Below are 27,352 nucleotides of genomic sequence, written 5' to 3' on the forward strand. Positions count from 1 at the left end.
ATTATTTCTGCAGTGTGTTTTGGACCAGTTACACTAGAATACACTAGAATACTGCATCAACAGGAGTCCTAGTGTTGGCTCTGTAGAACAGGCTAAATGTTCTCTCACACTAGACAGTTAAAGCACTATGATTCCACTCCCTTGGCTTCATGGGGGGATAATGGAATCCTAAGGTTTGTAGTTTGGTGAGGCACTACAGCTCACTTGCTTAAAATTATAAGCACTTCTCTCTAGATTACAAATTATAGGATTCCAGAGAATGGAGCTATGGCCACTAAAGTGAAATCTTCATGCTGTAACTGTAGTATGTGTTGTGAAAGAGCCCTGAGCCTGGATGCCTGAAATAGCATACATTCAGGTTCCAGTCCGTTTTAAGTGCCTGCTTTTACCTTAAAGCACTTAACTGTTTAAATATTTCATCTCACAACAGCTGAATAGAGATCCCCTCTAGTCAGTTTTAGGATATGTTGCGTTTCCCTCTCATGACATTGTTTGCTTCAAAGGAATTTCCCTTCGGACTAATTTAAGGTGATGGCTTTTGTCCAGCTGCTGTCATCAGGCCCTCGCATTATCTCTCAGTTCTGAGAAAACCTTTTGAAAGTTTGAATGAGATTCCTCTGTGTCCTGGGAGCTTTTATTCTTCCGACTTCAACAGAGCTTTTCTTTCTGAGATCAGAGTGACTCTTTCTCAGTTGATGGCTGAAAGTTGAGAAATGTAATTTATATAAAGCTCAGTTAATAATAGGGTAAATTATAACTTTGGGCATTGTGGCAACAACATATGAGACTTACAGGAGGGCTTTGAAAAGACTGACCAAAAATGATTCCCCTTAGAACATTGCAAATCTCTCCATCTGGTTTCTGCATTGGAGGGTTTCTGTTTTGGGATGAAAATGTTTTCCAGAAAGAAATTCTGTCAAATGTATCTGAGGTCAGGGAGCATTAATTTGTCTCCTTGCCAAAACTGGAAAGATGATTTGTTATAACAACTTGGAAAACCACACAAATACTGGGTAGAGGGCATGGGAATCAGGGAGGTGCAAGAATGCCACAATCAGCTCTGCGTTTGCACTTTGAACTCAATTTGCAGCAACTGAAGTAAGCTGAGGACAAAAGGATGAAAGTGGGAGGAGGAGAGAGAAACTGAGACATTTTAAAAGCAACTGAAAAAGTGGGACAGCAGAGGAGTCATCAGGATTGTCTCTGCAAAAGCAGGATGGTAGGAAGGTATGGGCATTTGTGAAGTGGAAACTGGACTACTTATCTGTAGTAGGATTGAGCAGTACTCTATTTAGATACATAACTGTGTTAGCCTCCCCCCCTCCAGTGTTCTTCCTTCTGAACAGAGATGATGTAGGGTGATAAAATGAGTCCTTGCTTGACCCCGTTGCCAGTTCCAATTGGGAACCAACCTGTTTCTCCATATTCTGTTGTAAGTGTTGCCTCTTGCCCTAAGTAAACATTCTTCATCAGGACTATCAGATGTCTGGCACTCCTATGTCCTTAAGAGCCGTCCATAGCTTTTTGTGCTCTATGCAGTCAAAGGCTTTGCTATAGTCTATAAAACACATGCTGGTTTTCTAGAATCCCTTGGTGCCTTCCATTATTTGCAATGTGATCCTCTTCCATTTCTGAACCCTGCCTGCACCTCTGGGATGTCTCTCTCCATATTATGGTTGGATTCTGTGCTGCAGAATTTTGAGCATGATTTTGCTTGCATGGGAAACTATTGCTATGGTCCTGTACTTACTGCAGTCTTTTGTGTCTCCTTTCTTTTTGTGTATGGATGGGATGTATATTTCCCAATGGCCACCACTTTGCTTTTCGTATTTGTTGGCATATATTTGTTATCACTAGAGTTGCTTTGGAGTCAGCATGGTGTAAAGTGGCTTGGGTATTGGACTATGACTATGGAGACCAAGGTTTGAATCCCAGCTAGGCTATGAAAACCCACTAGGTGGCTTTGGGCAAGTCTCACTCTCACAGCCTCAGGGGAAGGCAATGGCAAACTCCCCTCTGAACAAACCTTGCCAAGAAAACCCCATGATAGGGCAGCCATCAATGGGAGATGACTTGAAGGTATGCAACAACAAAGAGTTGTTTGTGTCTATGTGGATTGTAGATGTTCAACTGGGATACCACCTGTTTCCTGGTGGTTTATTCTTCCCAGTAATTTCTCTTAGGTCCAAAACCCACTGCAGAAATACAGTGGGTCCTTGTTATTTGCTGGGGTTTGGTTCTAGGACTCCCTGTGGATACCAAAATCCATGGATGCTCAGAATTCCCACTAAACTTTTAGATTGTAAGCCTGAGGCAGGGAACCGTCTGACTAAAAAATTTATGTACAGCGCTGTGTAAATTTACAGAGCTTTATAAATAAAGGTTAATAATAATAATAATAATAATAATAATAATAATAATAATAATAAACACAGTGGCATAGCAAAATGGTGTCCCTTGTATAAAATGGCAAAATCAAGGTTTGCTATTTGGAATTTATACTTTTAAGAAATATTTACAAGCCATGGATGCTTGAATCCATGGGATAAAAATCAGTGGATAAGGAGGGCCGACTGTGATCCAGTTTGAGGCTGCTTTAACTGCTCTGGCATTCTGCGGGTGGAAGTTTTGTGAGACACCCAGCCTTTTCTGTCAGAGAGAGCTCTGGTGCCACAACAAACTACAGTCCCCAGGGCCCCATAGCACTGAGCCATGGCAGTTAAAGCGGTGTCAAACTGGGTTATTTCTGCAGTGCGGATGCAGCCGTTTCTAGAATGTGGGGTTCTCCTTCAGCCATAGGGTCCCTCCTTCCAGGGGTCAATCATCCCCCCTTCTCTTTCATGATACACACACAGACACTTGGGTTGGGGACACAAGACCCCGGTGAATATAGAAAAGCCCCAGGTAGCAAAAGCCCCATGTTTTTCCCTGAGAGGACACTCTCTCGGTCCTCCAGGGCAACTCTGAGGGACACTGACCATGGGCCTTCCCCGGAGGGGCTCCAAAGGCCTAGTGGAGCGTCCTCTCTAGGATCCTCTAGTTAAAGGTGCAATCTAGGAGGGCCTAGAGATTCCTAGAGAACATATTAACCAAATCCGTAATCAGATCTGCAGATATGGAGGGAGGAGTGTGTGTGTGTTTCTCTCTCTCTCTGGGGTCCTCTCCAGGAGATGGCGCTTCCGGGCCCATCTCTCTCTCTCTCTCTCTCTCTCTCTCTCTCTCTCTTCCAGGCCCAGCGGCCCCTTCGTTGCCGAGGCGTCGTCGTCGTCGTCGGGGGCGCATGCGCCGTGTCCGGTGGCGGCCTCCTGCTCGTCCTGCTGCTGGCTGGGCGTCGGGGCCATGGCTGCCCGTTAATGGCGGAGGGGGAGCTGTGCGGGCGCCCTCGGGGGACGAGGAGGAAGAAGACGGCCATGCTGCCTGCCGAGGCCCACCCGTTGCCGCTCCTCCGCCCGCCCAGGCCAGGCAGCAGGGGGCCCCGGAGGCTGCTCTGAGCGAGGAACCCGCCAGCCAGGAGGAGGAACCAGGCAGCCAGCCGCCAAGCAGGGAGAGAAGGAGGCAGCCAGGCAGCCCCGGCTGGGGAGGAGAGGGAGCGCAGGTAAGCAGCGAGAGGGAGCCCGCCCTTCCCTCCTTCCTGGAGCCCCGCTGTGCCCCTTGCGCCTCCCTCCACGCCTGGCTTGGCCTCCTCCGCCTCTCCCCACTCCAGTCCCAGGCCTCCCCCCGAGTGACGCCCCCCTCCAATGCCCTCCTCCTCCTCCTTCTCCAGTTCCCCCACTTCATCCTCCATCCCCCCCTCGCCCACTCTCCCCAGATCCTCCAGTCCCCCACTTTGCCCTCGCCCCAAGCGGCCCTCCTGCCCCCCCTCCCCGCGAGCCATGCCCCCCGCGCCCCTTCCCCGTGCCGCCCTCCCCTTCGAAGGCGCTGGGAAGCCGTTTGGGGCGCCTCCTCCTCCGGCCCTGGACCTTGTGGGACCTTCGCCGGGGTTACTGGAGTTCAAGAGCTGCAGCACTCCCCCAGAGATGGTTTTTGTCCTGCAGCAAAGGGGGGGGGATGGGGGGGTCTTGAAGTGGTTTGAGATCAGGGTTCGAATCCTGGGCAAGTCTCTCTCTCTCTCTCTCTCTCAGCCTCAGAGGAAGGCAAGGGCAGGCCCTCTCTGAAGAAGCTTGCCAAGGAAGACCCTGCGCTCCAGGGCCTTTGTGGCTGTTTTGTGCCTTCAAGTGACGACCCTAAACATGGGCTTTTCTTGGCAAGGTTTGTTCAGAGGGGGTTTGCATTGCCTTCCTCTGAGGCTGAGAGAGTGTGACTTGCCCAAGGTCACCCAGTGGGTTTCCACGGCCAAGCCAGGATTCAAACGCTGGTCTCCAGAGTCCTAGTCCAACACTCAGACCACTACACCATACTTAGGGGCGCCATAAACTGCAAAGGACTTGAAGGCACACAACAACAATAACTTGGATCACAACCTGTACAGGCAGAAGGGAAATGAGAAGAAGGGAGTAATCCCTGATGTCATAAAGAAGGAAGGAAGGGGGTGGCTGGTTTGTTTTGGGGGTGGCCTAGTTTCCAAAGCAAGTGGGGGGACTCTTGTGGCAGGGACTTGCCTGATCCAGGGAAGCCTAAATCCAGCCAGGAGGGGTGTGTGTGTGTGGCTTGTTGACCCTGGTCCTGTGTGGCATCCTTGGGCTTGTGGTTTCCTCCTGGCTTTTTTTCTCATGGTTTCACTTTGTTTACATTCTGGTCTTGGCCAGAGTCAGAGAGATGTGTGAACCAGCAGCATGACTCCAGATCCCAAGGATTGCGGAGGGAAGGGTGTGTGGCCAAAATCAAAAGAGGGGCTTTGCCACAGGAGTCAGCTTTGAGAGCTCTTCCTTGTTTGGTTATTCATCCTAAACAAGAAACAGTTCAGAATCTCCCTCCTGCAAAGCCTTCCCAGTTTGCTTTATGGAAACCCCCTCCGAGAGAGACTCAATTGGACCTTAAGCCAATGCTTATGTAAGGCTTATTCCTCTTTTCTCAGTCCAGTGAGCAGTGTGTTGTGCCTGTGCATCTCTCCTGTGCCACCACTTTTCATTCTTTTAGATACCTTCCCTTCCCAGTGCATGGGAGGCAATGGCAAGCCCCCTCTGAACAAATTTTGCCTGAAAAACCCTGTGATAGGCAACTTAGGGTTGCCATACCCTAATTATTGCCCATACCCTCAGGGTTGCCATAAGGCAGAAACAACTTGAAGGCACACAACAACAACAGCAAGTCCTTAGGTGGAAAATTCCTTTTGGGACTGCAGTTTTGTGGCATTTTCTTAAGTGCATTTTGACACAAAGGTGGATTTTTGAAAACTATCTCTGTATAAGGTGTTACTTTGCCCTCTGGCAAGTTATAGAGAGGCATGTGTGCTAAAGAGACAGGCTGGTTCAGAGGAAAATGTGACTTTAAAGATAAGCTTTAACAGGCTTCTGCATTTAAAAAAAAGAATACTGGTAGCCTTTTCCTTATGTTCTGATGCACATTTGCTCTCACTAATGTAGATTTCTCTCTCTCTCTCTCATTATATATATATATATATAATTTATTTTTTAAAAACAGAACTAAGTTTAACATTTAAATCTCACTGTTGAATGAAGCAGAGGCAAAGCAATTGTTTTACTATATTAACATCTAAAATAATTCAGTTACTTTATAATGCTGAATACTGTACTGCAGCACTACACATTGTTCTTTCTTCCAGAACTTAGTACAAGCAGGAGCATGTTTTCCTATAAGCTATTGATATTGGGCCTGAACAGACAGGCCAAAATAAAGCTACATCGTGTCACTTTGGAGGTATGCTGTTTAAATGATGAATGCGTCCTAAGAGGCCGGAAGCCATGCCAAAGCCATGCTCCAATCCTAAGGACTGGAGTGCAGCTTTAGTGCAGGTTCTGCCCTCTTAAGATACGTGTGTCATATACGTGTGTCATTTAAACAGCTTACCTCCAAAGTGACCAGAAGCAGTTTTATTTGGCCTGTCTGTTTGGGCCCATTGTTATCCTAATCCTTGCCAAGGCACTATATGAGGCAGTCTAGCAAATAGTCTTGCCAAATAGCATGAATTGCAATTGTGTTATAAAAGGTTACTACTAGATGTTAGGGTACTCTGCTAACCACCTGGGTATAAATATTTTTATTGCCTAAGAGAGCTTACTCAAATGTTATTCCAGTCATAAACCTAGCATCTTTTACTTCTACATGGTGCATCTGTTTTACATTGCTTCTGTGTCTCACAGTAATGGATGTTGCTCATCTGGCTATTCTTTCTGATAGGCATGGAATTAAAGGGTGCCTATACACACTGTAGAAATAATGGAGTGTAACACCACTTTTACTGTCATGGCTCTGCCCTACAAAATCTTGGGATGTGTAGTTTTGTGAGGCACCAACATTCTCTGGCTGAACGGGACAAAGACCTTGTAAAACTACAGATCCCAGGATGCCATAGGATACAGCTACAGGACTTAAAGTGGTGTCAAACTGCATTATTTTTTCAGTGTAGATGCACCCAAAGATTTTGAAATTTATTTTGAGTTATGATTTCCCTAAGGTCTTTAGCTTTCTCTGCCAAAGAGTGCTGGTGCCTCACAAAACTACAAATTCCAAAATTCTATAGAATGTCAAGCTGCATTATTTCTACAGTGTAGATGCATCCTAAAATATGGATGCTACAGGTCATCCCAAAAACTTGTTTACTGCTACAGAACCATTAGGATTTTAGATGAGTAGCTTTTAGTCTCTACTGTAGGAAAAACTTAAGATACTGAAATGGTTGGGAGTTGTTGTTTGATAGCCTGTCGTGCATACTATTAAAAATGTTTAATGCCAGTTAGTACATTATAATGACAGACAATGTGGGGTGCTTGGGTTGTGTTCTGTGTACAGTACATTGTAGCAAATCACGATGCACAAATGAGAAAAATCTAGTCATTTCTCTGTAATAGGAAAATTACACAGGAATAAACAAAGCACTGGAACTTTAAACATGATTGTTCTGATCTTACAGACAAGTGCCTACAGTAAGGCAGGTGTAGGAATCATTTGTTGTGTGCCTTGAAGTTGTTTCCAGCTTAAGGCGACCCTATCATGGTCTGGGGGAGGGGATTGAGAGTGTGTGACTCACCCAGGTTACTCAGTGGGTTTCCATGGCTGAGCAAGGAATTGAGCAGTGGCCTCCAGGGTAATAGCCTCACGCTGAGACCTACTACACCATGCTGGTTCTGTAGGAATCATACACCAACTTACACTAGTCAGCATAGCCAATGATGAAGAATGCTGGGAATTGCAATTCAGCATCCAGAGAGCCACATGATTCCCACTCCACTATAAGCCCTGTGTATGATTTCATCAATATTAGTGGGTATATGCCTCATCATACAGATCTTCCAAGTAGAAGATGATAGGTAACTAGTGATGTGAAAGACCTCATGTTGAGTGCTGCTACTAGTCAGTACAGATAGTGCTGGGCTAGATAGGAAAATAGTCTCACCTGATACAAGGTAGCCTCCTGTGTAGTCCATTGGCATTAAATATGTATTGTATAGCAATTTGTGTAAAAAAAATATGTATTACATTATGGTCTTTGCAGAGTAGAAAACCTGCCCTGCCTCCCTAAAGTGAAATATATGCTTGGAAAAGAAAGTTTATTCCTAGTTATTCATACTTTCAAGCTTGCATTCAGAACATTATTCATACACACTGGAATTTATGTAAAAGGCACATACATGCTTGTAGTGGGTGTGCATTTAGAATGGGCTGGTTCACATGAAAGCCAGCTTATTGCCTGGCTGTCCTTGAACCTGTTTACTTCTCCTGGTTCAGGCAAAATGTAGTTGCTGCTAACGTCCACATCTGAAACATACATTTAGTGCCTTTCTTCCAAGCAGCCCTGAAAACCAGTTTTGTCACTTTACAATTCAAGTGTTATATCTTACTTCTGTAGAGCATTGCCATGGATTGAATATTTTATTACTACTTTCATCTGCATAAGGAACTCTATGTTGGGGCCTAAAATATTTAGACTGTGGCAGATCTGAATACCATTTAGAGAAAATAATATTGTTAGGTAAATTAGACGGAGAGATGGCAATTTGTTGAAGAACTAGTCTATGAACCATAATGTTTTAATGGGCATCTAATCTGAGTTGCCATATCCCAGTCTATTACAGATTGGACATTGTCCAAACTGCTTGGGACCATAAGTGTTTCAGATTTTTTGTGGATTTTGGAATATTTGCATATACATAATTAGATGGCTCGGAGATGGAACCTAAGTTTGGTGTACAAAATAAGTACACTAGGTTGCAATACAAGTACGTACGTGAAGGAAAGTCTTCCTTATTCAAAGCATTTTGTATAAAAACAAATGTTTGAAGTATTCTTACTCTTTGATTTGGCTGGAAAATATATGCTTGATTCTGTCAGCGTTCAGAAACCATAGATCTACAACAGAGTACATAGATGGAAATAAAGTAGGTTCCAGGTTCAGTTCTTGGAACTGCCAGGTTTTTTTAAAGACCAGGGGCCATTTCACACTACAGTATTATAGCACTATGATTCTATTTTAATTGATATTTTCCCATCCTTTGGAATCCTGGGATTTGCAGTTTATTGTTAATTGTTGTCAAATCAACTGGGACTTACAGCAACCCAATGAAGGAGAGACCTCTAAGTCACCTTCTCATCAATAGCTCTGCCCAGGTCTTGCAGACTCAGGGCCGTGGATTCTCCTTGATTGGAATGTGGTTTCCTTCTTTTCCTGCTGCTTTCAAACTTACCAAGCATTATTGTCTTTGTCAGGATATAGTAGAGTATCTGACGTATCTTGGATGCTTGTTCTCAGGTCTGACAGCCAAGGTAACAGCGGATGGCTGTCTTCCAGAAATGATGGATGCAGGTCACCGGGAACTGTCCAGCTTCTCACCAGCCTTCTGAATGGAAGAGGCTGGGTTTTAGGACTGCATGGCATTGTGTCTATATAAACCCAGAGGCTTCCGGTAATTGTTGTTGGGTTTTGTGAGAGGAGTGGATTGTGAGTTCTGTATAGTAAAAGTCACGTTGGATAATTGGTTTGCACTTGTAAATAAAGATAAGCACTTTTGGGAGTTTGGCTTGTCTGTCATTAATCATCAGAAGCCTGGTGCGAAGCTGGACAGTTCCCGGTGACCTGCATCCATCATTTCTGGAAGACAGCCATCCGCTGTTACCTTGGCTGCCAGACCTGAGAAAAAGCTACCAAGATACATCAGATACTCTGCTATATCCTGACAGTCTTTTCTACGAAGTCATGTCTTCTCATGGTATGGTTAAAGTAATAACAGTCTCATCAGGAGAATTCATGCTTGATTTGCTCTAGGACCCGTTTATTTGTGTTTTTAGCAGTCCATGGCATCTATAGAACTCTTTTCCAGCACCATATTTCAAATGAGTTGGTTTTCTTCCTTTCAGCTTTCTTCACTGCCCAGCTTTCACCACCATAGATAGAAATGGTACCGTAATTTAGACGGAATGGACAATCCCAACTTTAATATTCAATGCTATATTTTTACACTGCAGGATCTTTCTTTGTTCCATCATAGCTGTCATTCCAAGTCCTAATCTTCTTCTGATTTCTTAGTATCATAGACTTGGAAGAGACCACAAGGGCCATCCAGCCCACTCCCTGCCAGTCTCCATTTTGGTTAATGACTGAGACAAGGTGTGGAAAATATTTCTATGTCTTTAATGTCTACTTTAAAGTTATGTGAATCATTTGTAGTCATTGTTTTGGGTTTTTTTTTTATGTTCAGAGGTCTTTTCACTTTCTTCCTTAACTTTCTTCAGTCATTGTCCCAAGTCTTTGCTGTTTTCTGCTAATAGTACAGTGGTACCTCGGGTTACGAAATTAATTCGTTCCGCGGCTAATTTCGTAACCCGAAAAACGTTCGTAACCCGAATTGCCATAGGCGCTAATGGGGAAAAAAGCCGCGGCTCCGCCGTGGCTCCATTTAAACAGCGCCGGAGTTTTTTCGTAACCCGAAAAAACTTTCGTAACCCGAAACAATAAATCCCTATGGGATTTTTTCGTATCCCGAAAAATTCGTAACCTTAGTGTTTTCTGCACATCTTAAATTGTTGATATTCCTTCGTCCAGTTTTCACACCTCTTTCCTGCAAGTCTAATCCTGCTTTACCTATGATATGTTCAGCCTACAATTGAAATAGGTAAGTGGATAAAACGCAACCTTGTGTGGCCACCTTGCTAATTAGAAACCATTTAGTTTATCCATATTCTGCCCTAACGGTAGCATCTTGTCCTGAGTACAGGTTATACTGGACTCCAGCATTAATTCTCTCAATTTCTTCTTCTTCTACCTCTGTGGTTGGAGCATATAAACTTGGATTAAGATTATATTGGTGGGTTTTCTCTGAAGCCTTACTGACACTATATCCTTTTACTGCTTTTGCTACATCAATCCTCACTGTAAATGCTACCCAATTTCTTCTTAGAATTTCATTTCCTGAATAAAATACCTATGTAATTATCTGACTCAAAATGTGCACCCCAGGTATTGCAATGTGTACACATTCCATTTCCAGGTATTGCAATGTGTACACATTCCATTATTATTATTATTATTATTATTATTATTATTATTATTATATACCCCGCCTTTCCATAGGTATGATCAAGGCGGCTTACAGAGGATTAAAACAGTAAAATACAGAGTTAAAAACATTACAGTATAAGATTAAAAGCATCACTACATGGGAATAAACAATACAAATTACATATATCAGACGCAAGAAATGGAAAAGTCAAATTACAACAGTCCGAGGTCAGACGGAAAAACAAGGGGCAGAGAAAAGAATAAATTATCTAAGGTGGGAATGCTAACTGAAATAAATGCATTTTAAAGTTCTTTTTAAAAGAAACTAACGATGCGGAGGAGCGGAGCTCTACGGGGAGCCTGTTCCAGAGGGAGGGGGTGACGATGGTAAAAGCCCTCTGTGAGGTCCTCACAAAATGTGACTGAGGGACCTTTAACAGATTTGTCCCAGATGTTCTGAGTTTGCGGGGTGGATTATATGGGGAGAGGTGGTCCTCCAAGTACCCTGGGCCCAAGCCATTTACTATGTCTAGCTTCCCCTGATTCATGCTTCTCACATTTCATGTTCCTATAATATGTGTTGTGTAGCATCAGACATTTCTTTCCTCTCTGAGCATATCGGCCTGAGTCTAATTGCATAATTAGCCACAGTGCTACTTGTAGTTGTCCTCTGCCTTACCCCAATAGCTCACTGAGTGTCATTCAGCCTGAGAGCCTCATCTTCTGGCACTTTCTGTGTATTAATTTTGGACTGTCCCATCATAAGTAAAAGGTTTTCAAAAGGAGGTTTACCATGCCGCCCTCTGCTTGAGTACTAACAAACATTAACTATGGTGCCACTGCCATTGTCTCTGAGAGATCCTCCACCAATATTATCTTCCACTACTGCTGCTTCCAAGTAGCTGTTTGGCTCCTCAGCAAAAGCATGTTTGAACTGGGAGACCCTACCAACAGCACTGCTGCCATCAACATACCCTCTTACATCCTTTTGCCTCACAGGAGCACGCAATCCCACCACCATAAAAAGGTAGTGCCATAGGTGGGATTTGCATTTTTGAGAGGGATGTTTAAAATTCTCAGCCAGAGAGCTCCTTTGGTGCTTAATGAAACAACAGGCCCCAGGATTCCATAGGATGCAACCAAGGTTGTTAAAGTGGAATCATAGTGCAATAATTGTGCGAAATGACCCAACGTTGAAGCGGATTCGTATGAGACAAGAGCTCTCTGGAACGTCAGTTGGAGAAGGGAACCCTGGACTGCATGACCAAATAGCCTGAGCAAGTAAAAGTCAGATTCCTGTGTTCCGCTGGTAGTCTCCTTGATGAACATTTTCAAAGATAACTGAGACAGTATCACCCAATGAAAGGTAAAGAGCTCCCCTGGCCTTCTGTCAATGTTTACTGTTATTTTGGCTTTATATACCCTGGTGTTCATCCTGAAAGGAAAACAAATGAACTATGAGGAGGTTTACCTGTGGTTTCAGTAACTGAAAAACAATACACAGGTATGTAGCATTGGTTGTCCATGAACTACCAGTGCCCTTGGACCTTCCCCACCCAGTTTCTGGCTTTCTTCCTTAATCCTCACACAGTATTTAGATACCCTGAACATCTACCATTGCTACCAGTGTGAAACACACTGCACTGTCTAATGCTGTTGACCAATTAAGATTGCAAACCTAAATACATTTCAAAGGAGAGTATGTTTTGGATTATAATTAAAGAGAAGGGTGGTATAAGAAGAAGTTCACAGTTTCTCATGCATCTCTTTTTAGTAATAGCAGTCTGGTCAATTAATCATTGCTCTATCCATGAGGAAGTACTACCAAGTCTTCCATGGAGGTGATAATGCTTTAACAACTGGCCTGGTGCTTTTTAGCATAATTGCATTTTCTAAAAAAAACAAAAAAAATTAAAAACATTTTCTTGTGCTTTGTTGCTTTGCTTTATTTTTTTTTAAATATCAGTAGACAATTTTTGTAGAAACTTTGTAGAAATGCTATAGAAACACTATAGAACACTGTAGAAACACTGTAAAATCTAGAAACTGCAGTAAAACCTTGTTTTGGTTTTTTAAAAGAGAAGTTAATACTGCTTTACTGGGACAGTTGACTGATTTGTTCCCAGTAACTAACATAAGTATCACACCCATTGAGCAGGGCTCCAGATGAGGATCAAGTCCCAACAGCCTTATACAGCTGTTGGTGATAAATGCTGGAAGTTGCAATCCAGTGTTGTCTGGAAAACTGTGTGATTGTCACCCCCATCATTGATGGTGAAATACCTTTGATCTAAACAAGTTGATGTTTTTCAAGTGCCTGACTGTTTTTTGGTCATGTTTGTCTCATCAAAGAGCTGTCTCATACAAATGAGACCTTATGCAACGTCTTCCATGTGGAGAAGATGCAGCACAGCAATTTCTCACAAGACCAAGATTGGGGATCACAGGAGTAATCAGACATCACTTGTCTTATTCCTTTTCTAGAACTTTAACCTCTACACACTTTGTGTGTCTTCAGCAACTGTCAATCAACACATGTTTCTCCCACTGTACAGGTGGCTTTAATAGCAACTTTAGTGTGTTGTGAATCAGCCATCTTTTACTTTCATGGTAGAAGTCAATGTGTATGACTCTTCTCTGTAATTTTGGCTTTTTAAAAGTGGTAATTTAAAGTGTTTTAAAGTTTTTCAGTAATATTTTTTATTTGCAGAGCATCATCTTTGGAACCCTGTTGGCAAATTATACCTTTAATAAATAAATATGACATCACTAATGTGGCATATTACTAAAATGTGTCTTGGAATGGCTGTAATGGAATAATATGCTGATGTATAGATTTCCCTAGAATCAGTACTGCAGGTTGGAAGTGGTGTTTGGCATTTGGAACAGCATATATTACTAAGCTCTCCCTAGTCTATTTCTCCACACCCACCACAAATCAATGCTGTGATGTAAAAGGAAATCTGCTAGAAATGATTTTGCTAGCTTTCTGTTCTGTGGCATTCAATGCATGGGTGTAAAAGTTGCATCAGAGTGGATAAAACACTTATTTTTTTAATAATGTATGAATAACTTTATGCTAGAATGCTAGAATACCAGATGTCAAGATCCTCTTGCATGACAGCCTCTAAAAAGTAGTACTTCTCATAGTATTTTTACTGTCTGATTTGAAGTCTTATCATGCAGATCTGTATACCTCTACTCAGAAATAAGTCCATTGAATTAAGTTAGTGTTACTCTTAGATAACAGTATATATCACAATTTCAACAGGGATTAATATTCTGTGTTTGAGGGTCTTCAGGAGCCACACAGATTTCCAAAAGAAGAAAAACAGAACTGGCTGGGACTCTACTAAAAATAGGCATTTTGGGGTGTTAAAGACTGAACCCACCTTTAAGAAAATATTTGAAGGCATTGTCATCCCTGGAGGCTTCCAGTGTTGGGCATTCACTTTAATTTCTATTTTGGCCAGGTAAATGGTATCCAGGATAGGTCGACGGCTGCAAAAACAGCTGCAAGGCCCACACATTCCACCACTGCTATATAGTATCATAGCCTTATTAATAAAGAACATTATGTTTAGCACTAGAACTAAAAGTAGAACGTTCATGTCGAGGGTTAAGCGGACGTGCATTACCCAGGCGTTACTGAAGGATGTTCAGCTTTTGCCAAAGCTTGAGAGTGAAATGCCTGAGAATGTTTGCCTTGAGAGAAAGAACAGCAGTGGGGGAAACTGTGAGCTACTGTGTCAGCTACATAGTGTGGGCAGCTCTGTACAATTGGCTGTTGTACTGTTGTCTGTGACTGAAGGAATTTGTCTTAATCATCCTGTCATTTTTCATTCTCCAACAACTGGAACAACAATGTCTCTAGTTATGAATGAGAGTTTTGGGGGCTGCTTGCAATTGAAACTGTGGCAAAGTAGAAAATTGTTGAGAACTGTGAAAGTGTTCTGGAAATAGTTGGTACTCTTTAATGTAATTCAGTTTAAATAATTCTTTTAAATTTGAAGTGGGTAGCACAGACAGCGTCAAGAGCAGCCATGCAGTGAGGAAAGCGTTCTAACTTGTCCAGATCAAAAAGCTACAAAATATTGTAAAATAGTGCCTATGGTGTATCTTCTACCAGTATTCAGTTTTGTAGTGGCTGTACTTCACTGTCCTGTATCTTTGCTTGTTAAAGCACTTCATTGCAACAGATTTGTAGTTTAGTGAGATATCTAAAAAAGCTGTGCTAGAAAGCTTTACTCTCCTAAACTACAGCAATAGAGCACTATAACAGAAAATTGGGAGTACCATGCCAAATAGAAAAGCCCAGAATTTCATAGAATGAAGGTCTAAGTGATAAAGATGGTATCAAACTATTTAAGGTACATATACTCTTTTAACTAAATCTGGCTGGGAGTTGTGAGGCCCCTTAGCTGCATCTCCCACCATTTCTTACCATGGGCTACCCTGGTTAGGGCTAGTGGGAGCTGCAGTTGAATAACATCTAGAAGGTTTCATCATGACCCTGTTGAATCAATTGGATATAGAGAGAGTTAGACTTCTCATTCAGCATGTTATTCAGTGGGTTCATTCTCTAGGTCCTAGCAATTACAAATACAGGAAGCCCTTAGTATTTGCTGTGGTTTCATTCTAGGACCTTCCATGTATATCAAAATCCATGGATACTCAAGCCTGCTTAGACACAATGACATAATGAAGTGGTGTCCCTTAGGTAAAATAGCAAAATCGTGGTTTACTTCTTGGAATTTATATCTTTTTGGAATATTTTCAAAATGTGGATGGTTGAATCCATGGATTAAAAATCTGTGGATATGGAGGGCTGACTGTTGGCCTTTCCCTCTGCATTTCACAGAGGCCTGTTACAGACAGCCAAAATAAAACTGTTTCGAGTCACAGTGGAGGTATGGTGTTTCAGTGATGCATGCGTCCTAAGAGTCCAGAAGTCACACCAAAGCCAGACCTGAAAGTGGGACGCAGAGGAGTCATCAGGATTGTTGTCTGCAAAAGCGGATGGTAGGAAGGTACTGTAGGGCATTTGTGAAGTGGAAACTGGACTACTTAATCTGTAGTAGGATTGAGCAGTACTCTATTTAGATACTTAACTGTGTTAGCCTCCCCCACCTCCAGTGTTCTCCTTTGAACGAGATGATGGTAGGGTGATAAAATGAGTCCTTGCTTGCCCCGTTGCCAGTTCCATTGGGAACCAACTGTTTCTCCATATTTCTGTTGTAGTGTGCCCTTGCCCTAAGTAAACTTCTTCATCAGGACTATCAAATGTCTGGCACTCCTAGGTCCTTAAGAGCCGTCCATAGCTTTTTGTGCATATGCAGTCAAAGGCTTTGCTATAAGTCTATAAAACACATGTCTGGTTTCTAGAATCCCTTGGTGCTTCCATTAACCATTATTTTGCAATGTGAGCCTCTTCCATTTCTGAACCCTGCTGCCCCTCTGGGATGTCTCTCTCCATTTATGGTTGGATTCTGTGGCTGCAGAATTTTGAGGCATGATTTTGCTTGCATGGGAAACTATTGCTATGGTCCTGTACTTACTGCAGTCTTTGGCTCCTTTCTGTTTTGTGTATGGATGGGATGGTATATTTCATTTCCAATGTATTGGCCCAATGGCACCACTTTGCTTTTCGTTATTTGTTGGCTATATTCGTTATCACTAGGTTGCTTTGGAGTCAGCATGGTGTAAATTGGCTTGGGTATTGGACTATGACTATGGAGACCAAGGTTTGAATCCATCTAGGCTATGAAAACCCACTAGGTGGCTTTGGGCAAGTACTCACTCTCACAGCCTCAGGGGAAGGCAATGGCAAACTCCCCTCTGAACAAACCTTGCCAAGAAAACCCCATGATAGGGCAGCCATCAATTGGAGAGACTTGAAGGTATGCAACAACAAAGATTTGTTTGTGTCTATGTGATTGTAGATGTTCAACTGGGTACCACCTGTTTCCGGTGGTTTATTCTTCCCAGTATTTCTCTTAGGTCCAAAACCCACTGCAGAAATACAGTGGGTCCTTGTTATTTGCTGGGGTTTGGTTCTAGGACTTCCCTGTGGATACCAAAATCCATGGATGCTCGAATTCCCACTAAACTTTTAGATTGTAAGCCTGAGGCAGGGAACCTCTGACTAAAAAATTATGTACAGCGCTGTGTAAATTTACAAGAGCTTTATAAATAAGGTTAATAATATAATAATAATAATAATAAACACAGTGCAGAGCAAAATGGTGTCCCTTGTTATAAAAATGGCAAATCAAGGTTGCTATTTGGAATTATACTTTTTAAAATATTTACAAGCCATGGATGCTTGAATCCATGGGATAAAAATCAGTGGATAAGGAGGGCCGACTGTGATGCAGTTGAGGCTGCTTTAACTGCTCTGGGCATTCTGCGGGTGGAAGTTTTGTGAGACACCAGCCTTTTCTGTCAGAGAGAGCTCTGGTGCCACAACAACTACAGTCCCAGGGCCCCATAGCACTGAGCCATGGCAGTTAAAGCGGTGTCAAACTGGGTTTTATTTCTGCAGTGGCGGATGCAAGCCCGTTTCTAGAATGTTGGGGTCTCCTTCAGCCATAGGTCCCTCCTTCCAGGGTCAATCATCCCCCTTTCTTTCATGATACACACACAGACATTGTGCCTCCATATTCGCTCGGGTTGGGGAACAAGACCCGGTGAATATAGAAAGACCCATGTTTTCCCTGAGAGAGGACACTCTCTAGGTCCTCCAGGGCCACTCTGAGGGACACTGACCATGGGCCTTCCCCGGAGGGGCTCCAAAGGCTAGTGGAGCGTCCTTCTAGGATCCTCTAGTTAAAGGTGCAATCTAGGAGGGCCTAGAGATTCCTGACAACATATTAACCAAATCCGTAATCAGATCTGCAGATATGATGGAGGAGGATTTTGTGTGTTTCTCTACTCCTCTGGGTCCTCTCCAGGAGATGGCGCTTCCGGGCCATCTCTTCTCCTCTCTCTCTCTCTCTCTTCCAGGCCCAGCGGCCCTTCGTTGCCGAGGCGTCGTCGTCGTCGGGGGCGCATGCGCCGTGTCCGGTGGCGCCCTCCTGCTCGTCTGCTGCTGGCTGGGCGTCGGGGCATGGCTGCCCGTTAATGCGGAGGGGGAGCTGTGTGGGCGCCCTCGGGGGACGAGGAGGAAGAAGACGGCCACATGCTGCCTGCCGAGGGCCCACCCGTTGCCGCTCCTCCGCCCGCCCAGGCCAGGCAGCAGGGGGCCCCGGGGCTGCTCTGAGCGAGGAACCCGCCAGCCAGGAGGAGGAACCAGGCAGCCAGCCGCCAAGCAGGGAGAGAAGGAGGCAGCCAGGCAGCCCCGGCTGGGGAGAGAGGGGAGCGCAGGTAAGCAGCGAGAGGGAGCCCGCCCTTCCCTCCTTCCTGAGCCCCGCTGTGCCCTTGCGCCTCCCTCCACGCCTGGCTTGGCCTCCTCCGCCTCTCCCCACTCCCAGTCCCAGGCCTCCCCCCATGAGTGACGCCCCCCCTCCAATGCCCTCCTCCTCCTCCTTCTCCAGTTCCCCCACTTCATCCTCCATCCCCCCTCTCGCCCACTCTCCCCAGATCCTCCGTCCCCCACTTTGCCCCCGCCCCACGCGGCCCTCTGCCCCCCTCCCCGCAGCCATGCCCCGCGCCCCTTCCCGTGCCGCCCTCCCCTTCGAAGGCGCTGGGAAGCCGTTTGGGGCGCCTCCTCCTCCGGCCCTGGACCTTGTGGGACCTTCGCCGGGGTTACTGGAGTTCAAGAGCTGCAGCACTCCCCCAGAGATGGTTTTTTCTTGCAGCAAAGGGGGGAATGGGGGGGGTCTTGAAGTGGTTTGGATCAGGGTTCGAATCCTGGGCAAGTCTCTCTCTCTCTCTCTCTCTCTCAAGCCTCAGAGAAGGCAGGGCAGTCCCTCTGAGAAGCTTGCCAAAGGAAGACCTGCGCTCCAGGGCTCTTGTGGCTGTTGTTTTGGCCTTCAAGTGACGACCCTAAACATGGGTTTCTGGAAGGTTTGTTCAGAGGGGGTTTGCATTGCCTTCCTCTGAGGCTGAGAGAGTGTGACTTGGCCAAGGTCACCCATGGGTTTCCACGGCCAAGCCAGGATTCAAACGCTGGTCTCCAGAGCCCTAGTCCAAACACTCAGACCAAACACCATACTTATGGGCGCCATCAACTGCAAAGGACTTGAAGGCACACAACAACAATAATTGGATCACAACCTGTACAGGCAGAAGGGAAATGAGAAGAAGGGAAAATCCTTGATGTCATAAAGAAGGAAGGAAGGGGGTGGCTGGTTTGTTTTGGGTGGGCCTAGTTTCCAAAGCAAGTGGGGGAACTCTTGTGGCAGGGACTTGCCTGATCCAGGGAAGCCTAAATCCAGCCGGAGGGGGTGTGGTGTGTGTGGCTTGTTGTACCCTGGTCCTGTGTGGCATCCTTGGGCTTGTGGTTTCCTCCTGGCTTTTTTTCTCATGGTTTCACTTGTTTAATTCTGGTCTTGGCCAGAGTCAGAGAGATGTGTGAACCAGCAGCATGATCCAGATCCCAAGGATTGCGGAGGGAAGGTGGTTTGGCCAAAATCAAAAGAGGGGCTTTGCCACAGGAGTCAGCTTTGAGAGCTCTTCCTTGTTTGGTTATTCATCCTAAACAAAGAAACAGTTCAGAATCTCACCCTGACAAGACTCTTCCCAGTTTGCTTTAATGGAAACCCCCTCCGAGAGAGACTCAATTGGACTTAAGCCAATGCTTATGTTAAGGCTTATTCCTCTTTTCTCAGTCCAGTGAGCAGGCTTGTGTTGTGCTGTGCATACTCTCCTGTGCCAACCACTTTTATTCTTTTTAGATACCTTTCCTTCCCAGTGCATGGGAGGCATGGCAGAACCCTCTGAACAAATTTTGCCTGAAAAAACCCTGTGATAGCAACTTAGGGTTGCCATACCTCATTATTGCCCATACCTTCAGGGTTGCCATAAGGCAGAAACAACTTGAAGGCACACACAACAACAACAACAACAACAAGTCCTATGTGGAAAATTTCCTTTTGGGACTGCAGTTTTGTGGCATTTTCTTAAGTGCATTTGACACAAAGTGGATATTTTGAAAACTATCTCCTGTATAAGTTGTTACTTTGCCCCTCGGCAAGTTATAGAGGGCATGTGTGCTAAAGAGACAGGCTGGTTCAGAGGAAAATGTGACTTTAAAGATAAGCTTTTAACAGGCTTCTGCATTTAAAAAAAAGAATACTGGTAGCCTTTTCCTTATGTTCTGATTGCACATTGCTCTCACATGTAGATTTCTCTCTCTCTTCTCTCTCATTCTATATATATATAATTTATTATTTTAAAATAAACTAAGTTTAACATTTAAATCTCACTGTTGAATGAAGCAGAGGCAAAGCATTGTTTTACTATATTAACATCTAAAATAATTCAGTTACTTTATAATGCTGAATACTGTACTGCAGCACTACACATTGTTCTTTCTTCCAGAATTAGTACAAGAGGAGCTGTTTTCCTATAAGCTATTGATATTGGGCCTGAACAGACAGGCCAAAATAAAGCTACATCGTTTTACTTTGGAGGTATGCTGTTTAAATGATGAATGTCCTAAGAGGCCGGAAGCCATGCCAAAGCCATGCCCAATCCTAAGGACTGGAGTTCAGCTTTAGTGCAGGTTCTGCCCTCTTAAGATACGTGTTGCCATATACGTGTGTCATTTAAACAGCTTACCTCCAAAATGTGACCAGAAGCGTTTTATTTGGCCTGTTCTGTTTGGGCCATTGTTATCCTAATCCTTGCCAAGCCCTATATGAGGCAGTCTAGCAAATAGTCTTGCCAATAGCATGAATTGCATTGTGTTATAAAAGGTTACTACTAGATGTTAGGGTACTATGCTAACCACCTGGGTATAAATATTTTATTGCCTAAGAGAGCTTACTCAAATGTTATTCCAGTCATAAACCTAGCCATTTTACTTTACCATGGTGCATCTGTTTTACATGCTTCTGTGTTCACAGTAATGATGTTGCTCATCTGGCTTCTTTCTGATAGGCATGGAATTAAAGGGTGCCTATACACACTGTAGAAATAATGGAGTGTAACCCACTTTTATGTCGTGGCTCTGCCCTACAAAATCTTGGATGTGTAGTTTTGTGAGGCACCAACATTCTCTGGCTGAACGGGACAAAGACCTTGTAAAACTACAGATCAGGATCCCTAGGATACAGCTACAGGACTTAAATGGTGTCAAACTGCATTATTTTTTCAGTGTAGATGCCACAAGATTTGAAATTTATTTTGAGTTATGATTTCCCTAAGGTCTTTAGCTTTCTCTGCCAAAGAGTGCTGGTGCCTCACAAAACTACAAATTCCAAATTCTATAGAATGTCAAGCTGCATTATTTCTACAGTGTAGATGCATCCTAAAATATGGATGCTACAGGTCATCCCAAAAACTTGTTTACTGCTTACAGAACCATTTAGGATTTTAGATGAGTAGCTTTATCTCTACTGTAGGAAAAACTTAAGATACTGAAATGGTTGGGAGTTGTTGTTTGACAGCCTGTCGTGCATACTATTAAAATGTTTAATGCCAGTTTAGTACATTTAATGAAGACATGTTGGGTGCTTGGGTTGTGTTTGTTTACATTGTAGCAAATCCCGATGCACAAATGAGAAAAAAAAATCTAGTCATTTCTTGTAATAGGAAAATTACACAGGAATAAACAAAGCACTGGAACTTTAAAACTGATTGTTCTGTCTTACAGACAAGTGCCTACAGTAAGGCAGTGTAGGAATCATTTGTTGTGTGCCTTGAAGTTGTTTCCAGCTTAAGGCGACCCTATCATGGTCTGGGGGAGGGGGATTGAAGAGTGTGTGACTCACCCAGGTTACTCAGTGGGTTTCCATGGCTGAGCAAGGAATTGAGCAGGGCCTCCAGGGTAATAGCCTCACGCTGAGACCTACTACACCATCTGTTTCTGTAGAATCATACACCAACTTACACTATCAGCATGCCATGATGAAGATGCTGGGAATTGCAATTCAGCATCCAGGAGCCACATGATTCCACTCCACTATAAGCCCTGTGTTGATTTCCATCAATATTAGTGGGTATATGCCTCATCATACAGATCTTCCAAGTAGAAGATGATAGGTAACTAGTGATGTGAAAGACCTCATGTTGAGTGTGCTACTAGTCAGCACAGATAGTGCTGGGCTAGATAGGAAATAGTCTCACCTGATACAAGTGTAGCCTCCTGTGTAGTCCATTGGCATTAAATATGTATTGTATAGCATTTGTGTAAAAAAAATATGTATTACACTATGGTCTTTGCAGAGTAGAAAACCTGCCCTGCCTCCCTAAGTGAAAAATATCTGTTGGAAAAGAAAGTTTATTCCTAGTTATTCATACTTTCAAGCTTGCATTCAGAACATTATTCATACACACTGGAAATTATGTAAAAGGCACTACATGCTTGTGTGGGTGTGCATTAGAATGGGCTGGTTCCACATGAAAGCCAGCTTATTGCCTGGCTGTCCTTGAACCTGTTTTACTTCTCCTGGTTCAGGCAAATGTAGTTGCTGCTACGTCCACCATCTGAAACTACATTTAGTGCCTTTCTTCCAAGCAGCCCTGAAAACCAGTTTTGTCACTTACAATTCAAATGTTATATCTTATTCTGTAGGCATTGCCATGGATTGAATTTTTTTATACCTTTCATCTGCCATAAGGAACTCTATGTTGGGGCCTAAAATATTTAGACTGTGGCAGATCTGAATACCATTTAGAGAAAATAATATTGTTAGGTAAATTAGACGGAGAGATGGCAATTGTTGAGTGAGAACTAGTCTATGAACCATAATGTTTTAATGGCATCTAATCGTGAGTTGCCTATCCCCGTCTATTACAGATTGGGCATTGTCCAAACTGCTTGGGACCATAAGTGTTTCAGATTTTTGTGGATTTTGGATATTTGCATATACATAATTAGATGGCTCGGAGATGGAACCTAGTTTGGGTACAAAATAAGTACACTAGGTGCAATACATCGTACGTGAAGGAAAGTCTCCTTATTCAAAGCCTTTTGTATAAAAACAATGTTTGAAGTATTTTACTCTTTGATTTGGCTGGAAAATATATGCTTGATTCTGTCAGCGTTCAGAAACCATAGTCTACAACAGAGTACATAGATGGAAATAAAGTAGGTTCCAGGTTCAGTTCTTGGAACTGCCAGGTTTTTTTAAAGACCAGGGGCCATTTCACACTACAGTATTATAGCACTATGATTCTATTTTAATTGATATTTCCCCTCTTTGGATCCTGGATTTGCAGTTTATTGTTAATTGTTGTCAAATCAACTGGGACTTACAGCAACCCAATGAAGGAGAGACCTCTAAGTACCTTCTCATCAATAGCTCTGCCCAGGTCTTGCAGACTCAGGGCCGTGGGTTCTTCCTTGATTGGAATGTGGTTTCCTTCTTTTCCTGCTGCTTTCAAACTTAACAAGCATTATGTTCTTTGTCAGGATATAGCAGAGTATCTGACGTATCTTGGATGCTTGTTCTCAGGTGGCAGCCAAGGTAACAGCGGATGGCTGTCTCCAGAAATGATGGATGCAGGTCCCGGGAACTGTCCAGCTTCTCACCAGCCTTCTGATGGAAGAGGCTGGGTTTTAGGACTGCATGGCATTGTGTCTATATAAACCACAGAGGCTTCCGTAATTGTTGTTGGGTTTTGTGAGGAGTGGATTGTGAGTTCTGTATAGTAAAAGTCACGTGGATAATTGTTTGCACTTGTAATAAAGTAAGCACTTTTGGGAGTTTGGCTTGTCTGTCATTATCATCAGAAGCCTGGTGCGAAGCTGGACAGTTCCCGGTGACCTGCATCCTCATTTCTGGAAGACAGCCATCCGCTGTTACCTTGGCTGCCAGACCTGAGAAAAAGCTTCCAAGATACATCAGATACTCTGCCTAATCCTGACAGTCTTTTCTACGAAGTCATGTCTTCTCATGGTATGGTTAAAGTAATAACAGTCTCATCAGGAGAATTCATGGTTGATTTGCTCTAGGACCCTTTATTGTGTTTTTTAGAGTCCATGGCATCTATAGAACTCTTTCCAGCACCATATTTCATGAGTTGGTTTTCTTCCTTTCAGCTTTCTTCACTGCCCAGCTTTCACCCCATAGATAGAAATGGTACCGTAATTTAGACGGAATGGACAATCCCAACTTTATATTCAATGCTATATTTTTACACTGCAGGATCTTTCTTGTTCCATCCTAGCTGTCATTCCAAGTCCTAATCATCTTCTGATTCTTGTATCTAGCTTGGAAGAGACCACAGGGCCATCCCGCCCACTCCTTGCCCGTCTCCATTTGGTTAATGACTGAGACAAGTGGTGTGGAAATATTCTATGTCTTTGTGTCTACTTTAAAGTTATGTGAATCATTTGTAGTCATTGTTTTGTGTTTTTTTTGTTCAGGGTCTTTTCACTTTCTTCCTTAAACTTTCTTCATCATTGTCCCAAGTCTTTGCTGTTTTCTGCTAATAGTATGGTGTTTTCTGCACATCTTAAATTGTTGATTTCCTTCGTCCAGTTTTCACACCTCTTTCCTGCAAGTCTAATCCTGCTTTACCTATGATATGTTCAGCCTACAATTGAAATAGGTAAGTGGATAAAACGAACCTTGTGTGGCCACTTGCTAATTAGAAACCATTTAGTTTATCCATTTCTGCCCTAACGGTAGCATCTTGTCCTGAGTACAGGTTTACTGGACTCCAGCATTAATCTTCTCAATTTCTTCTTCTTCTACTCTGTGGTTGGAGCATATAAACTTGGATTAAGATTATATTGGTGGGTTTCTCTGAGCCTTACTGACACTATATCCTTTTACTGCTTTTGCTACATCATCCTCCCCGTAAATGCTACCCAATTTCTTCTTAGAATTTCCATTTCCTGAATAAAATACCTATGTAATTATCTGACTCAAAATGTGCACCCCAGGTATTGCAATGTGTACACATTCCATTTCCAGGTATTGCAATGTGTACACATTCCTTATTATTATTATTATTATTATTATTATTTTATATACCCCGCCTTTCCATAGGTATGATCAGGCGGCTTACCGAGGATTAAAACAGTAAATACCAGAGTTAAAAACATTACGTATAAGATTAAAGCATCACTACATGGGAATAAACAATACAATTACATATATCAGAGCAAGAAATGGAAAGTCAAATTACAACAGTCCGAGGTCAGACGGAAAAAAAGGGGCAGAGAAAAGAATAATTACTAAGGTGGGAATGCTAACTGAAATAAATGCGTTTTAAAGTTCTTTTAAAGAGACTAACGTGCGGAGGAGCGGAGCTCTACGGGAGAGCCTGTTCCAGAGGGAGGGGGTGACGATGGTAAAAGCCTCTGTGAGGTCCTCACAAATGTGACTGAGGGACCTTTAACAGATTTGTCCCAGATGTTCTGGTTTGCGGGGCGGATTATTGGGGAGAGGTGGTCCTCCAAGTACCCTGGGCCCAAGCCATTTACTATGTCTAGCTTCCCCTGATTCATGCTTCTCACATTTCATGTTCCTATAATAAGTGTGTGTAGCATCAGACATTTCTTTCCTCTCTGAGCATATCGGCCTGAGTCTAATTGCATATTAGCCACAGTGCTACTGTGTAGTTGTCCTCTGCCTTACCCCAGTAGCTCACTGAGTGTCATTCAGCCTGAGGCCTCATCTTCTGGCACTTTCTGTGGATTAATTTGGACTGTCCCATCATAAGTAAAAGGTTTTCAAAAGGAGGTTTACCATGCCGCCCTCTGCTTGGTACTACAAACATTAACTTGGTGCCACTGCCATTGTCTCTGAGAGATCCTCCCACCAATATTATCTTCCACTACTGCTGCTTCCAAGTAGCTGTTTGGCACATTTACGTAGTCTGGCTCCTCAGCAAAAGCATGTTTGAACTGGGAGACCCTACCAACAGCACTGCTGCCATCAACATACCCTCTTACCTCCTTTTGCCTCACAGGAGCACGCAATCCCCCACCATAAAAAGGTGGTGTGCCATAGGTGGGATTTGCATTTTTGAGAGGGATGTTTAAAATTCTCAGCCGAGAGAGCTCCTTTGGTGCTAATGAAACAACAGGCCCCAGGATTCCATAGGATGCAACCAAGGTTGTTAAAGTGGAATCATAGTGCAATAATTGTGTGAAATGATCCAACGTGAAGCGGATTCTTATGAGACAAGAGCTCTCTGGAACATCAGTTGGAGAAGGGACCCTGGACTGCATGACACAATAGCCTGAGCAAGTAAAAGTCAGATTCCTGTGTTCCGCTGGTAGTCTCCTTGTGAACATTTTCAAAGATAACTGAGACAGGTATCACCCAATGAAAGGTAAAGAGCTCCCCTGGCCTTCTGTCAATGTTTACTGTTTTTTGGCTTTATAGAAACTTTGTAGAAATGCTATAGAACCTATAGAACACTGTAGAAACACTGTAAAATCTAGAAACTGCAGTAAAACCTTGTTTTGGTTTTTTAAAAGAAAGTTAATACGCTTTACTGGGACAGTTGACTGATTTGTTCCCAGTAACTAACATAAGTATCACACCCATTGAGCAGGGCTCCAGATGAGGATTCAAGTCCAACAGCCTTATACAGCTGTTGGTGAAATGCTGGAAGTTGCAATCCAGTGTTGTCTGGAAAACTGTGTGATTGTCACCCCCATCATTGTGTGATGAAATACCTTTGATCTAAACAAGTTGATGTTTTTCAAGTGCCTGACTGTTTTTGGTCACGTTTGTCTCATCAAGAGCTGTCTCATACAAATGAGACCTTATGCAACGTCTTCCATGTGGAGAAGATGCAGCACAGCAATTTCTCCACAAGACCAGATTGGGGGATTCCAGGGTAATTCAGACATCACTTTTTTCACCAAAGCCACACTCCAGCCCTAAGGACTGGAGTGTGGCTTTGGTGTGGCTTCTGGACTCTTAGGACGCATGCATCATTGAAACACCATACCTCCACTGTGACTCGAAACAGCTTTATTTTGGCTGTCTGTAACAGGCCAGAGTTTAAAACAAAGCAAAATAGTGCTAATGGGTGGCTGTTATCATTTGACAGGAGAATGTTCACCAGCTTTTCCCTATATCTCCCAATGACCAATTAAAGGTCCTTTACTCCACCAGGTTTCATGGGCTTCTGACACTCCTTGAATGATGTTGAATGATTGCAGATGGCACAATAGCTTCTGTTGCCAATTGTGCAGATGATTCTAAATCGCATCTGCATTGATTCACATGGGTTGTTCTGTTGCAAGGAGGCATCCATTTAAATATTGATATTTATTGCACAGCCCTTCCAGATTTCTCTGTCCTTAATTATACTAGATTCCTGGGCATGGAAACCTGCTATATCTGTCATGGCTGATTGCTAGCCTTGGACTTGGGTCACAAATGTCAGTTCCTGTGTTAAAAAAATTCCTAAGGAGACCCTGTTTTTGATGAACTGTAATGTTCTCCACTTGATTCCCCAACCAACTTGGAATCACAGGTAGTTAGTTGACCTCACTGGTTGTGTCTGTGTATCTGTGGGCCTTCAAGTCGCCTGTCAACTTAAGGCAACCCCATGAATTTCGTATGGTTTTCTTAGATATGTAATATTCGGAGGTGGTCTTGGCAGTTCCTTCCTCTGAAATATAGCCTACAGCACCTGATATTTCTTGTCAGTCTTGCCCCT

General features: G+C 43.4%; 1 protein-coding gene across 2 annotated transcripts in view; it reads left to right on the forward strand.

Annotated features, from left to right (window-relative positions):
* Positions 1 to 3,262: 3,262 nt before the first annotated feature.
* Positions 3,263 to 27,352, forward strand: part of RNF145 (ring finger protein 145) — a 90,808-nt gene continuing 66,718 nt past the window's right edge. The window contains exon 1 of one of the 2 annotated variants that reach the window (XM_042453591.1): positions 3,263 to 3,595. In XM_042453591.1, the coding sequence (XP_042309525.1) occupies positions 3,281 to 3,595 (315 nt within the window). In that variant the 5' untranslated portion in view covers positions 3,263 to 3,280. Of the gene's footprint in view, positions 3,596 to 17,829; positions 17,978 to 27,352 lie in introns of those variants that run through there. The other variant, XM_042453592.1, reaches the window with a different exon arrangement.

The sequence above is a fragment of the Sceloporus undulatus genome, chromosome 2 (genome assembly GCF_019175285.1).
Source record: "Sceloporus undulatus isolate JIND9_A2432 ecotype Alabama chromosome 2, SceUnd_v1.1, whole genome shotgun sequence".
Taxonomy (NCBI): Eukaryota; Metazoa; Chordata; class Lepidosauria; order Squamata; family Phrynosomatidae; genus Sceloporus; species Sceloporus undulatus.